Raw genomic sequence first — 15,424 nt, forward strand, 5'->3', positions numbered from 1 at the left:
TTCAACTTTTTAAAAAATAATTTAGAATTGAGGAAACAAGTATTTACAAAATATATTTTACTAGACTAATTTTCTGCCGATTAAATTTCGGATCTAATTTTTTAGAAGTATTTCATTAGAAATATTTCAATGAGTGCCTCATAAAGGATAAAAATACAAACCTTGAGAATCTTAAGAAACATTATCCATTATTTTTATTGTTGTTTTTTAACATATAGAGTATTTTTTTTATCATATTCCATGTTGGGATCTTTTATGAGCTATCACTTTGAAATAAAAAAATCACCTTTTAATACATTTTTTTCTAAAGTAAATGTCTTATTTATAAAGGCGTGTGTTAAATTTTATTCAGATGCCATTCTGGTTCTACTACCCGTATTTACCATTCATTCATTCTTTTTCTATACCGCTTATCTTCATAAAGGTCATAATTGTAGTTATTTTCAACTTTTTTTTTTAGGTCAACTGTAGCCCATGCCAACTACACCCCCCAAATTGGTCACCAGTCAATCACAGGGTGCATATAAACAAACGACTATTTAACATAGTACATGTTTATGGAGTGAGGAAGCCGGAGTCCCCCAAGTAAGTTCATGCACATGCAGACAGAACAGGCTAACGCCACACACAGATGCCCCCAAAGAGACTCAAAACCTCAATTTGTGTTTTGTTTTTTTTTACTCACTCACAAGCACTTTTTACCGTGTAAAGAAACAACACAGATATGAATAAAAGAGCCTTAATGGAATCAAAACAACATATGAGAGATACTAATTCCTTTTTTTCCTACCTCATGCACACTTACATATGTATCAGTGCTAAAGCAGAAGTAGCACTTTCACATTCATACGTAACCGCAAGTCGTCATTTCTTCTGACAAACATAGAAGGTCAAATTGGCATTTTATGCAAGTGAGCTAAAGGAAAGAGTCATGAGATTTATTTAGAGTTTTACAGTATTTATGGATTGGATTTTTTTCTACCTTGGCTTTGCAGACGTCTCATTTAGGAATCACAAGACAATCACAAGTTTTATTATTCATAGATGTATCTTTCTTATAGTTTCTTGACAATTAAATGTTTATAATGTCCTTAGCATATACTGTGGATTCTATACGCAGGTTCCTTTAAGGAACATCAGTGGTAATCTGACACCTGAACCGGACCTGTTTCTCTAAAGTGTCGAATTACAGAGCTGCTATGCAACCAAGCGACTAACACCAAAGATGAGGTCAGGTTGAACAAGAGCGTCATAGTTTCAGCTTATCAGCACCTTGGACAGAGACATATCCAGGTAAGCTTGATTCTGACTAAGCTATGGACGTCAGAGGCAAGTTTTTAACCTTGATCAGCTTTGTTTAGTGGGATGTTTCGGAAGATAAATTATGTATTCCGTCCTAATCATAATGGACAAAAAGGGCGAGACTGTGGCAGTCGAGGAGAATTCGGGCAAGACTACCACAGCGCCTGCACAGTCAGGCTGGTCCGCAGCACGTCCATGCTGGTGTTGGGAGAGCGATCTCAGTCGACGTTGAAACGGAGCAAAAGCACAGTGAGCATCGAATCCACCTTGTACTACTACCAGAGACAAGAAGACCGCATATGGCTCTACTCCCAGAATCGGAACTGCCTGGAGTACCTGGAGGCACTGGTGGCTCTGAGGCGGCGTTACACCGAGAGCATCTTGAAAAGTAGCGATACTGTCAAGGCCTCAGCGTCCTCAAAGAAGAAAGCTGCACCACCAGCTCCACTCACACAACCGGTACGCCTTCACTTTCCACTTTTGTGTGAAAATGCACAAGTTTGCAATATCCCGCTTTATTAACAAATGCCGGATCTAAACTGGCCTTGTAATTCAACACTATTCAGCAAAGTGGCAAATTTGTATAAGCTCTGTGTGAAAGGGACAATGGTGACATGAGCCCCGTTCACACTTAAAAGTCCTTGTAAGCCAGCTTTTTCTTGGCTTTTTTCCGTATCTGTGCTGTTTACACAGAACAGCATTTTCAAGCTCTAACTGTCCTTTTTCCATGCATACAGCATACTGTTGACCTGGCAAGTTTTCTGCCTCTGAGGTAGTATGAGAGGTGTAGTAGAGATGGGATGGTGCTTCTGATGGTTCAATTTGGCTATTTTCCTGATCCTGAGGTAATGTCAGAGCTGGAACTCTCCATCCATCCATCTATCCATCCATCCACCCATCCACTCTGGACTGGTCGGGTCACGAGCCAATCGCAGGAGCTGAAACTGTCATTCATTCATTCATTCATTCATTTTCTACTGCTTTTTCCTCACAAGGGTTGCAGGGGGTGCTGGAGCCTATCCCAGCTGTCTTTGGGCGAGAGGCGGGGTACACCGTGGACTGGTCGCCAGCCAATCACAGGGCACATATAGACAAACAACCATTCACACTCACATTCATACCTATGGACAATTTGGAGTCGGCAATTAACCTAGCATGTTTTTGGAATGTGGGAGAAAACCGGAGTACCCGGAGAAAACCCACGCATGCACGGGGAGAACATGCAAACTCCACACAGAGATGGCCGAGGGTGGGAGCTGAAACTGTGTGAAAGCATATGTGTGGGAAAATATGTATAAAATGGGTAATGTGACATCATCTGCTCCTTTCACACAAAAAAGCCATGAAATTTCAGCATTTTCCTGGCTTTTTGCGTGTGTTTGTCTGTGCAGCACAGCAAATGTTTGTGTGTATATTGTTGACATGGGAATTTTCTACTTTCGCAGGAAGTATCAGAGGTGGACTTGTACCTTTCTCACAAGTATTTTACACATAACACCAGATGCGGTGTTGATGTCATCTTATTATTTGATAGCAGCATGCCATGTTGCTTTTCACTGCGTTCTGTTTGAAAAGCACAGACAGTTGAATGCATTTCCCTGGCTGCCTCCGTTCTGTTCCGTATGTCTTGTCTATGATATGGACGTATCTCGCTACACCTTTGCTAACATCAGACAACAACTGTCTCTCCTCGTTCACAGGCATCAAAAGTGACCCCTTCAGCTCCGCCTGTGCCCAATGTGGAGGACACTTTGCAATTTTTGGATGAGGTGATTGCAAGCTGTGACAGTGAAGCTCAACACAAACCTTACATGGACAATGGACACGCTGACGTGGACTTCATAGGTGAGGTCTTCCCTTCATGTTCCCTCTGTGCTCACTTGTACTGAAGACAGCCAATAGCCCGTTTTGGTAATGGGACCAGTCCTGTAAATGAAGATAATAAACAGCTGGGAATAAATTATTACAAATACATACAACACATATTATAATGTAAGTTCTAAAATGTATGTCAGTGCGTATGGTAATGGTTAGGCCAGCAGAGAAGGCCTTGCTCCTGACTGTACGCCACTGTGTTTAATAACAGGCACTATAAAATATTCAGGCAAAGGACTGAGATAAATGACTCTGTCTAGATTGGTGAGTGTGTTGTAAATTATGCCATTTCAATCAAAGTATGATGGCGCAAATTGAATTAAGCTTCTCTGTATAGTGAAACAATGTTTAATCAAATATGACCTTGACATTTCTGGGGCTGTGCTGTTGGCGTGGGAGAATTACACCTTTATCAGTGTAATCAAAACACAGGCCTTGCTGGTGATGTCAACCATGGCATCATAATAATAATGTGTGTGTGGACGTGCCACACATATGAACATGAATACCCACTGTCATGACAACCATGAAGGGCATGTATATATATATATATATATATATATATATATATATATATATATATATATAATTTATTTATGTATTATTCATTCATTCATTTTCTACCGCTTTTTCCTCACGAGGGTCACAGGGATGCTGGAGCCTATCCCAGCTGTCTTTGGGCAAGAGGCGGGGTACACCCTGGACTGGTCGCCAGCCAATCACAGGGCACATATAGACAAACAACCATTCACACTCACATTCATACCCATGGACAATTTGGAGTCGCCAATTAACCTAGCATGTTTTTGGAATGTGGGAGGAAACCGGAGTACCCGGAGAAAACCCACGCATGCACGGGGAGAACATGCAAACTCCACACAGAGATGGCCGAGGGTGGAATTGAACGCTGGTCTCCTAGCTGTGAGGTCTGCGCGCTAACCACTAGACCGCCGTGCCGCCCTAAATATGATTTTATTTATTATTATAATTTTTATTTTAATAGTTATTGATGTTTAATGAAGGAAATGTCTCTCACCAACAGTGGCCTGCAGCTCTGCAGAACACAACCTCCACTCCAACTGGGTCTTGCGGGTTCCACGGGGGGCGGATGACCCAGACAGGAAGCAACAGGAGCAGGTTGTGTCCTGTGCCAAGGAAAAGGTCCTCAATAAGAAGAACCAGAGCGGGTCGACCAGCAGCAGGTTGCGTCTGCAGAGGAACCCCATCCATTTACCCAAAGTGGTGGAGAGCACCCTGCAGACGCTACGTTTCAAGGCCAAGTGGAAAAAGTCCTGAGGATGAGCGGAGACTTGAAAGTAAAACTTTGGTTGCTTTACACCTTTTGGTATGAACAATTTGCTAAAGAATGTACTTTTTACACACCGGTTTGCACCTAATATTGTTTTTTAATATTTCGGTCCGGACCACGGCATCGAACCACAAGTGTGAACATGTCCTACAAGGCAACCAAACCTGCTGCTTGGTAGACATACTGTCATCTCTTTATTGTATCTTATTAAGACTGTGCACCTGATGAAGTGTCAACAATCACATTTATAAGAATCCATGAAGGATATTAGGATTGATTTTTATCAATTGAATCTTTTACTGAAACCTTCTGGGTTTTTTATTATAAGTGAAAAAAGTTGTGATGGGATTTTGATTGAAAGGCACCAAAGGCAAAGGACAACAATGAGCATCTCAGCATAGTTCACCTTGAAGTGTAGAAAACCTCCATCCGAAGCATTAGAAGAAAATAATCTCACACCCTTTGATATTGTAAAAGGGAAAAGATGTTCCAACTGCGTGTATAAAAGGATCCACAAGTGCCCACCATGAGTGTAGCCCCCCCCCCCCCCCCCCCCCCCCCACCCTCATCCACCAACAAGGTCAATGGTATTTGTCATTGGACAGTGCTACAATAAGAAAAACACATAGCCTTGAATACATACAGCACATCCTCGCAGTAAGGAAATTATGTTTAATTTCAACTGCTATAGAGCATAGCCATGAAATCTTTGAAGGCCTCAACTATAGAGACGGATACTCAAAATCAGCTGTGTTCTTGTTCTTCCATTAGACCAGAAGTCCCTAACCACCAGTGAGTACCATGAAGTGGACACTTGACTTAAATTATTTTTAAATAACAGCATCTGGAAATATGGGCTATGTTATTTAAGATATGTACAGTTAGAAATCACACCATCTGTTGCAAGCGGCCAGAATGCCGATACTATGTGGAGATGCATAAAGGTAAGGTTTGATGATATTATTGAGTGTTAATGTGTATAATTGTCCATTCACAACCTCAATTAATTCTGAACTGTTATGACACACATTAAGTTCTCTCTGAAAAACAAACTTCAGGCTCGTACTGATGTATTCATGTCGTGCTAATAAATTTGATCTTGTTAGGGCTCGAGCACTGACCAGTGCGAAAGCCCTATTGTAATCGTAATGTTTATTAGGGCTCGAGCACTGACCAGTGCGAAAGCCCTATTGTAATCGTAATGTTTATTATTATTAGGGCTCGAGCACTGACCAGTGCGAAAGCCCTATTGTAATCGTTCCGTTTCTTTTTATTATTATTATTATTCTTCTCCGCCTTTGAGCGCCATTTTGAGGGCCTGAACATGCCCGAAAACTCACCAAATTTGCCGAGCGCATCAGGTCTGGCGAAAAATTTGATATTTTATGGGTTTCAAATATAATGTTCCAAAATTGGCTCTCTAGCGCCACCTTGAAATTAAAAAAAAATTGGCCCCCGCCACCAGTTTCACCGATCGTCACGAAACTTGGTGGACACGTCTATCGTGGCAGGACAGACCAAAAAGTCTCAAGAACCCATATTGGAAAACGAACAGGAAGTCGGCCATTTTGGATGGCGGCGGCCTTTTTCGGGCCAGAAGTTGGGGTCATATCTCGACGAACTCCTCCTAGGGGGTTTGACCGAATGAGTCCGTTGTTGCATCAACGGACACTAGACGGATGGCCGACGTTAAATTGCGAAGGATTTTGGGATATTCTGTACGATGTGGGCGTGGCACGCCCCCAAATTTTGCCCTTTTTCATCTGTCCGGGCCTTGCACGCTGAGCGTAACTGTAGACGTGAATAACTTGGCTCCACGTGGTCAGATCTTCATCATACTTGGTACATGTGATCATGGCCCCGCCCCGAAAGTCCCCGTAGGTCACTTCCTGATTTCGTCGCAGCGCCACCTATTGGCGACAGGCTAAAGGCGTGTCATCTACATGAGGCCTTTTCTGGCAGGAGATTCATCAGATGAACACCGAGGTCACAAGGTCACTGCCTGACAGCCTGGTGAAGCCTGTTGATGGACCATGATGCAGGAAAAGCGCACGTGGTGGGCGTGGCCTGGCGGCGAATGCTCAGGCCTCGCCGTTTACAAAGAAAGGGTCATCATTCGCCCGCAGAAGGTCGCATGTGCTTGAAAACTCATAAGGGGGGGCAGATTCCAAGCCTGAGGGCCCTGGTGGGGCCCCCATTTGAAACCAAGCCAAATTGACTCACTAGCGCCCCCTACAACTTTTAAAATAATTATCCCTCGCCTCCCGTTGCACGTATGGGCATGATTTTCGGAGTAGACATCACTCGTGACAGGACGCACAAAAAAGTCTCAAGAACCCATGTTCTAAAACCAACAGGAAGTCCGCCATTTTAGGTGGCGGCGGCCATTTGGGGGAGGATGTAGGGGTCGTATCTCGACGAACTCCTCTTAGGGGGTTTGACCGAATGAGTCCGTTGTAGCATCAACGGACACTAGACGGACGGCCCACATTAAATTGCGAAGGATTTTGGGCTGCTACTTAGGATGTGGGCGTGGCACGCCACCAAACTTTTACTTTAACCTTAACTTTTACCATATCTGGCCCTGCCTGGTGTCTGGCCTTGCCTTGAAGCAATGTACATCAAAGTCAATACACAGTTTGACTGACAGACTGATGATGTCATTCGATGGACTATGATGTGTGTAAAGCACATTTGGTGGGCGTGGCCACGGCGAATGGTCAGCCTTCGCCATTGACCATCGAAGGCTCATATTTTGCCCGCAGAAGGTCACAGGTTGCTGAAATCTTACACGTAAGGTCAGAATCCAGGCCTGAGCGCCCTGGTGGTGCTCCCATGTGACACCAATCTAAATTGACACACTAGCGCCACCTAGAAGTTTCAATTCATTATCCCTCGCCACCCGTTGCACGTATCACTATGATTTTCGGTGGAGACGTCTATCATGACAGGACGCACCTAACGCTCCAGAACCCATGTTGACAACACAGCGCCACCAACTGGTGGAAATGTATATCTGCCTAAACTTCCTTCCACATGGTCGGATCGTCTCCAAATTTTTTTGGGTGGGTTCGGTCACCCTCCAGTCTGTGACTGTGTGTGTATATGGTCTCTATAGCGCCACCAACTGGTGGAAATGTATATCTGCTGTAACTTCCTGATTCATGGTCAGATTGTCTTGAAATTTTTTTTGGTGTGTCTGGTCAATCTCTGGTCTGTTATACTGTGTGTACATAGACTGTATAGCGCCACCAACTGGTGGAAATGTATATCACCTGTAACTTCCTTCCACATGGTCGGATCGTCTCCAAATTTTTTTGGGTGGGTTCGGTCACCCTACAGTCTGTGACTGTGTGTGTATATAGATTCTATAGCGCCACCAACTGGTGGAAATGTATATCTGCTGTAACTTCCTGATTCATGGTCAGATTGTCTTGAAATTTTTTTTGGTGTGTTGGGTCAATCTCTGGTCTGTTATACTGTGTGTACATAGACTCTATAGCGCCACAACTGGTGGAAATGTACATCAGCTGTAACTTCCTTCCACATGGTCGGATCTGCCCCAAATTTTTTCTGGTGGTTTGGGATACCCTCCAGTCTATGACTGGGTGTGTACATAGACTCTATAGCGCCACAACTGGTGGAAATGTACATCAGCTGTAACTTCCTTCCACATGGTCGGATCTGCCCCAAATTTTTTCTGGTGGTTTGGGATACCCTCCAGTCTATGACTGGGTGTGTACATAGACTCTATAGCGCCACCAACTGGTGAAAATGTATATCTGCCGTCACTTCCTCCCACTTGGTCCGATCTGCCCAAATTTTTTTCTAGTGGTTTGGGGTACCCTCTGGTCTATGACAGTGTGTGTACATACACTATAGCGCCACCATTTGGTGGAAATGTATATCTGCCGTAACTTCCTTCCACATGGTCGCATCGGCCCCAAATTTTTTCTGGTGGTTTGGGGTACCCTCTGGTCTATGACTGTGTGTGTACATAGACTGTATAGCGCCACCAACTGGTGGAAATGTATATCTGCCGTAACTTTCTCCCACATGGTCGGATCTGCCCGAATTTTTTTCTGGTGGTTCAAGGTATCCTCTGGTCTATGACAGTGTGTGTACATACGCTATAGCGCCACCAACTGGTGGAAATGTATATCAGCTGTAACTTCCTTCCACATGGTCGGATCGGTCCCAAATTTTTTTTGCTGGGTTGGGTCACCCTCCACTCGGTGACTGGGTGTGTACATACACTCTATAGCGCCACCAACTGGTGAAAATGTATATCTGCCGTAACTTCCTTCCACATGGTCGGATCGGTACCAAATTTTTTCTGGTGGTTTGGGGTACCCTCTGGTCTATGACTGTGTGTGTACATAGACTTTATAGCGCCACCAACTGGCGGAAATGTATACAACCATAGCTTCCTTCCACATGGTCGGATCGTCTCTAAATTTTTTTTGGTCGGTCGGGTAACCCTCCACTCTTTGAATCTGCGTGTCCATAGACTCTATAGCGCCACCAACTGGTGGAAATGTATATCAGCTGTATCTTCCTTCCACATGGTCGGATCGGTCCCACATTTTTTCTGGTGGTTTGGGGTACTCTCTGGTCTATGACTGTGTGTGTACATACACTCTATAGCGCCACCAACTGGTGGAAATGTATATAGCCGTAACTTCCTTCCACATGGTCGGATCAGGCCCAAATTTTTTCTGGTGGTCTGGGGTACCCTCTGGTCTATGACTGTGTGTGTACATAGACTCTATAGCGCCACCAACTAGTGGAAATGTATATCTGCCGTAACTTCCTCCCACATGGTCGGATCTTCCCGAATTTTTTTCTAGTGGTTCGGGGTACCCTCTGGTCTATGACAGTGTGTGTACATACGCTATAGCGCCACCAACTGGTGGAAATGTATATCTGCCGTAACTTCTTTCCACATGGTCGGATCGGCACCAAATTTTTTCTGGCGGTTTGGGGTACCCTCTGGTCTATGACTGTGTGTGTACATAGACTGTATAGCGCCACCAACTGGTGGAAATTTATATCTGCCGTAACTTTCTCCCACATCTTCGGATCTGCCCGAATTTTTTTCTTGTGGTTTAAGGTATCCTCTGGTCTATGACAGTGTGTGTACATACGCTATAGCGCCACCAACTGGTGGAAATGTATATCAGCTGTAACTTCCTTCTACATGGTCGGATCAGTCCCAAATTTTTTCTGGTGGTTCGGGGTACCCTCTGGTCTATGACTGTGTGTAAACATAGACTCTATAGCGCCACCAACTGGTGGAAATGTATATAGCTGTAACTTCCTTCCACATGGTCGGATCGTCTCTAAATTTTTTTTGGTCGGTCGGGTCACCCTCCACTCTTTGGATCTGCGTGTCCATAGACTCTATAGCGCCAACAACTGGAGGAAATGTATATCTACCGTAACTTCTTCCCACATGGTCGGATCTGCCCGAATTTTTTTCTGGTGGTTCGGGGTACCCTCTGGTCTATGACAGTGTGTGTACATACGCTATAGCGCCACCAACTGGTGGAAATGAATATCAGCCGTAACTTCCTTCTGCACGGTCGGATCCGCACCTAATTTTTTCTGGTGGTTCGGGGTACCCTCCGGTCCGTTACCATGTGGGCGCATAGACTGTATAGCGCCACCAACAGGCGGAAACGTATATCCGCCACAAGTACCTACCGCACGGTCCGATCGTCGCAAATTTTTTTATGGAGGTTCGGGGCGCCGGACGGGACGTGACCGCGCACCTTGCCGCCGGAGTCGCCCCCTCCTGGCGGAAAATTGCATGTGCCGTAACTCCCTTACCGCTTATCCCATCGCCGCGGTTTTTCGTACGCCGCGTCCGCGCGCCCGTCCGGACACGCACGCGCCCCGACCCGCGCGTACCCCCGACCCGCGCGTACCCCCGACCCGCGCGTACCCCCGACCGCGTCGGGGTGCTCGAGCCCGCTCATCACTGCTTGCAGTTTTAATTAGGGCTCGAGCACTGACCAGTGCGAAAGCCCTATTGTAATCGTTCCGTTTCTTTTTCTTATTATTATTATTATTATTATTCTTCCGCGCCTTTGAGCGCTATTTTGAGGGCCTTAACATGCCCGAAAACTCACCAAATTTGGCGAGCGCATCAGGTCTGGCGAAAAATTTGATATTTTATGGGTTACAAATATAATGTTCCAAAATTGGCTCTCTAGCGCCACCTTGAATTTTAAAAAAAATTAGCCCCCGCCACCAGTTTCACCGATCGTCACGAAACTTGGTGGAGACGTCTATCGTGACAGGACGGACCAAAAAGTCTCAAGAACCCATATTGGAAAACGAACAGGAAGTCGGCCATTTTGGATGGCGCCGGCCTTTTTCGGGCCAGAAGTTGGGGTCGTATCTCGACGAACTCCTCCTAGGGGGTTTGACCGAATGAGTCCGTTGTTGCATCAACGGACACTAGACGGATGGCCGACGTTAAATTGCGAAGGATTTTGGGATATTCCATACGATGTGGGCGTGGCACGCCCCCAAATTTTGCCCTTTTTCATCTGTCCGGGCCTTGCACGCTGAGCGTAACTGTAGACGTGAATAACTTGGCTCCACGTGGCCAGATTTTCATCATACTTGGTACATGTGATCATGGCCCCGCCCCGAAGGTCCCCGTAGGTCACTTCCTGATTTCGTCGCAGCGCCACCTATTGGCGACAGGCTAAAGGCGTGTGATCTACATGAGGCCTTTTCTGGCAGGAGATTCATCAGATGAACACCGAGGTCACAAGGTCACTGCCTGACAGCCTGGTGAAGCCTGTTGATGGACCATGATGCAGGAAAAGCGCACGTGGTGGGCGTGGCCTGGCGGCGAATGCTCAGGCCTCGCCGTTTACAAAGAAAGGGTCATCATTCGCCCGCAGAAGGTTGCATGTGCTTGAAAACTCATAAGGGGGGGCAGATTCCAGGCCTGAGGGCCCTGGTGGGGCCCCCATTTGAAACCAAGCCAAATTGACTCACTAGCGCCACCTACAAGTTTTAAAATAATTATCCCTCGCCTCCCGTTGCACGTATGGGCATGATTTTCGGAGGAGACATCACTCGTGACAGGACGCACAAAAAAGTCTCAAGAACCCATGTTCAAAAACCAACAGGAAGTCGGCCATTTTAGGTGGCGGCGGCCATTTGGGGGAGGATGTATCTCGACGAACTCCTCCTAGGGGGTTTGACCGAATGAGTCCGTTGTAGCATCAACGGACACTAGACGGATGGCCCACGTTAAATTGCGAAGGATTTTGGGCTGCTACTTAGGATGTGGGCGTGGCACGCCACCAAACTTTTACTTTAATTTTAACTTTTACCTTATCTGGCCCTGCCTGGTGTCTGGCCTTGCCTTGAAGCAATGTACATCAAAGTCAATACACAGTTTGACTGACAGACTGATGATGTCAGTCGATGGACTGTGATGTGTGTAAAGCACATGTGGTGGGCGTGGCCACGGCGAATGGTCAGCCTTCGCCATTGACCATCGAAGGCTCATATTTTGCCCGCAGAAGGTCACAGGCTGCTGAAATCTTACACGTAAGGTCAGAATCCAGGCCTGAGCGCCCTGGTGGTGCTCCCATGTGACACCAATCTAAATTGACACACTAGCGCCACCTAGAAGTTTCAATTCATTATCCCTCGCCACCCGTGGCACGTATCACTATGATTTTCGGTGGAGACGTCTATCATGACAGGACGCACCTAACGCTCCAGAACCCATGTTCAAAACACAGCGCCACCAACTGGTGGAAATGTATATCACCTGTAACTTCCTTCCACATGGTCGGATCGTCTCCAATTTTCTTTGGGTGGGTTCGGTCACCCTCCAGTCTGTGACTGTGTGTGTACATCGACTCTATAGCGCCACAACTGGTGGAAATGTATATCAGCTGTAACTTCCTTCCACATGGTCGGATCTGCCCCCAATTTTTTCTGGTGGTTTGGGATACCCTCCGGTCTATGACTGGGTGTGTACATAGACTCTATAGCGCCACCAACTGGTGAAAATGTATATCTGCCGTAACTTCCTCCCACTTGGTCCGATCTGCCCAAATTTTTTTCTGGTGGTTTGGGGTACCCTCTGGTCTATGACTGTGTGTGTACATACACTATAGCGCCACCAACTGGTGGAAATGTATATCAGCTGTAACTTCCTTCCACATGGTCGCATCGGCCCCAAATTTTTTCTGGTGGTTTGGGGTACCCTCTGCTCTATGATTGTGTGTGTACATAGACTGTATAGCGCCACCAACTGGTGGAAATGTATATCTGCCGTAACTTTCTCCCACATGGTCGGATCTGCCCGAATTTTTTTCTGGTGGTTCAGGGTACCCTCTGGTCTATGACAATGTGTGTACATACGCTATAGCGCCTCCAACTGGTGGAAATGTATATCAGCTGTAACTTCCTTCTACATGGTCGGATCAGTCCCAAATTTTTTCTGGTGGTTCGGGGTACCCTCTGGTCTATGACTGTGTGTATACATAGACTCTATAGCGCCACCAACTTGTGGAAATGTATATAGCCATAACTTCCTTCCACATGTTCGGATCGTCTCTAAATTCTTTTTGGTCGGTCGGGTCACCCTCCACTCTTTGGATCTGCATGTCCATAGACTCTATAGCGCCACCAACTGGTGGCAATGTATATCTGCCGTAACTTCCTCCCACATGGTCGGATCTGCCCAAATTTTTTTCTGGTGGTTCGGGGTACCCTCTGGTCCGTTCCCATGTGGGCGCATAGACTGTATAGCGCCACCAACAGGCGGTAACGTATATCCGCCACAAGTAACTACCGCACGGTCCGATCGTTGTGAATTTTTTTATGGCGGTTCGGGACGTCGGACGGGACGTGACCGCGCACCCGCCTCGCCGCCGGCGTCGCCCCCTCCTGGCGGAAATTTGTAAATGCCGTAACTCCCTTACCGCTTATCCGATCGCCGCGGTTTTTCGTACGGCGCGTCCGCACGCCCGTCCGGTCGCGCGCGCGCCCCCGACCCGCGCGCACCCCCGACCCGCGCGTAACCCCGACCGCGTCGGGGTGCTCGAGCCCGCTCATCACTGCTCGCAGTTTTAATTATTATTATTATTATTATTATTATTATTATTCTGCCGATTCGACGGCCATTTTGAGGGCCTGAACATGCCCGAAAACTCACCAAATTTTGCAAGCGCGTCAGGTCTGCCGAAAATTTCGATCTGGTGGGGGTCCCGAAAACAATGTTCCAAAATTGACTCTCTAGCGCCACCTTTTATTTTTGAAAAAATTGGCCCCCGACACCAGTTTCACCTATCGTCACGAAACTTTGTGGAGACGTCTATCGTGACAGGACGGACCAAAAAGTCTCAAGAACCCATATTGTAAAACGGACAGGAAGTCGGCCATTTTGGATGGCGCCGGCCTTTTTCGGGCCAGAAGTTGGGGTCGTATCTCGACGAACTCCTCCTAGGGGGTTTGACCGAATGAGTCCGTTGTTGCATCAACGGACATTAGACGGCTGGCCGACGTTAAATTGCGAAGGATTTTGGGATATTCCATACGATGTGGGCGTGGCACGCCCCCAAATTTTGCCCTTTTTCATCTGCCCGGGCCTTGCACGCTGAGCGTAACTGTAGACGTGAATAACTTGCCTCCACATGGTCAGATCTTCATCATACTTGGTACATGTGATCATGGCCCCGCCCCGAAGGTCCCCGTAGGTCACTTCCTGATTTCGTCGCAGCGCCACCTATTGGCGACAGGTTAAAGGCGTGTCATCTACATGAGGCCTTTTCTGGCAGGAGATTCATCAGATGAACACCGAGGTCACAAGGTCACTGCCTGACAGCCTGGTGAAGCCTGTTGATGGACCATGATGCAGGAAAAGCGCACGTGGTGGGCGTGGCCTGGCGGCGAATGCTCAGGCCTCGCCGTTTACAAAGAAAGGGTCATCATTCGCCCGCAGAAGGTCGCATGTGCTTGAAAACTCATAAGGGGGGTCAGATTCCAGGCCTGAGGGCCCTGGTGGGGCCCCCATTTGAAACCAAGCCAAATTGACTCACTAGCGCCACCTACAAGTTTTAAAATAATTATCCCTCGCCTCCCGTTGCACGTATGGGCATGATTTTCGGAGGAGACATCACTCGTGACAGGACGCACAAAAAAGTCTCAAGAACCCATGTTCTAAAACCAACAGGAAGTCCGCCATTTTAGGTGGCGGCGGCCATTTGGGGGAGGATGTAGGGGTCGTATCTCGACGAACTCCTCCTAGGGGGTTTGACCGAATGAGTCCGTTGTAGCATCAGCGGACACTAGACGGATGGCCCACGTTAAATTGCGAAGGATTTTGGGCTGCTACTTAGGATGTGGGCGTGGCACGCCACCAAACTTTTACTTTAACCTTAACTTTTACCTTATCTGGCCCTGCCTGGTGTCTGGCCTTGCCTTGAAGCAATGTACATCAAAGTCAATACACAGTTTGACTGACAGACTGATGATGTCAGTTGATGGACTGTGATGTGTGTAAAGCACATGTGGTGGGCGTGGCCACGGCGAATGGTCAGCCTTCGCCATTGACCATCGAAGGCTCATATTTTGCCCGCAGAAGGTCACAGGCTGCTAAAATCTTACACGTAAGGTCAGAATCCAGGCCTGAGCGCCCTGGTGGTGCTCCCATGTGACACCAATCTAAATTGACACACTAGCGCCACCTAGAAGTTTCAATTCATTATCCCTCGCCACCCGTGGCACGTATCACTATGATTTTCGGTGGAGACGTCTATCATGACAGGACGCACCTAACGCTCCAGAACCCATGTTCAAAACACAGCGCCACCAACTGGTGGAAATGTATATCTGCCATAACTTCCTGATTCATGGTCAGATTGTCTTGAATTTTTTTTTGGTGTGTTGGGTCAA

The 15,424-nt window shown here is 46.8% G+C and overlaps 1 protein-coding gene across 1 annotated transcript; it reads left to right on the plus strand.

The window, feature by feature from the left end:
* The first annotated feature begins 1,365 nt into the window (after window positions 1-1,365).
* On the plus strand, window positions 1,366-4,936 carry LOC131136090 (uncharacterized protein C13orf42). Its single transcript, XM_058082590.1, has 3 exons — window positions 1,366-1,761; window positions 2,976-3,147; window positions 4,220-4,936. The coding sequence occupies exons 1-3, from the start codon at window positions 1,366-1,368 to the stop codon at window positions 4,471-4,473; spliced, it is 822 nt and encodes a 273-aa protein (XP_057938573.1). The 3' UTR covers window positions 4,474-4,936.
* The last annotated feature ends 10,488 nt before the right edge of the window (window positions 4,937-15,424 follow it).

This window comes from Doryrhamphus excisus, chromosome 9 (genome assembly GCF_030265055.1).
Source record: "Doryrhamphus excisus isolate RoL2022-K1 chromosome 9, RoL_Dexc_1.0, whole genome shotgun sequence".
NCBI classification, from domain to species: domain Eukaryota; kingdom Metazoa; phylum Chordata; class Actinopteri; order Syngnathiformes; family Syngnathidae; genus Doryrhamphus; species Doryrhamphus excisus.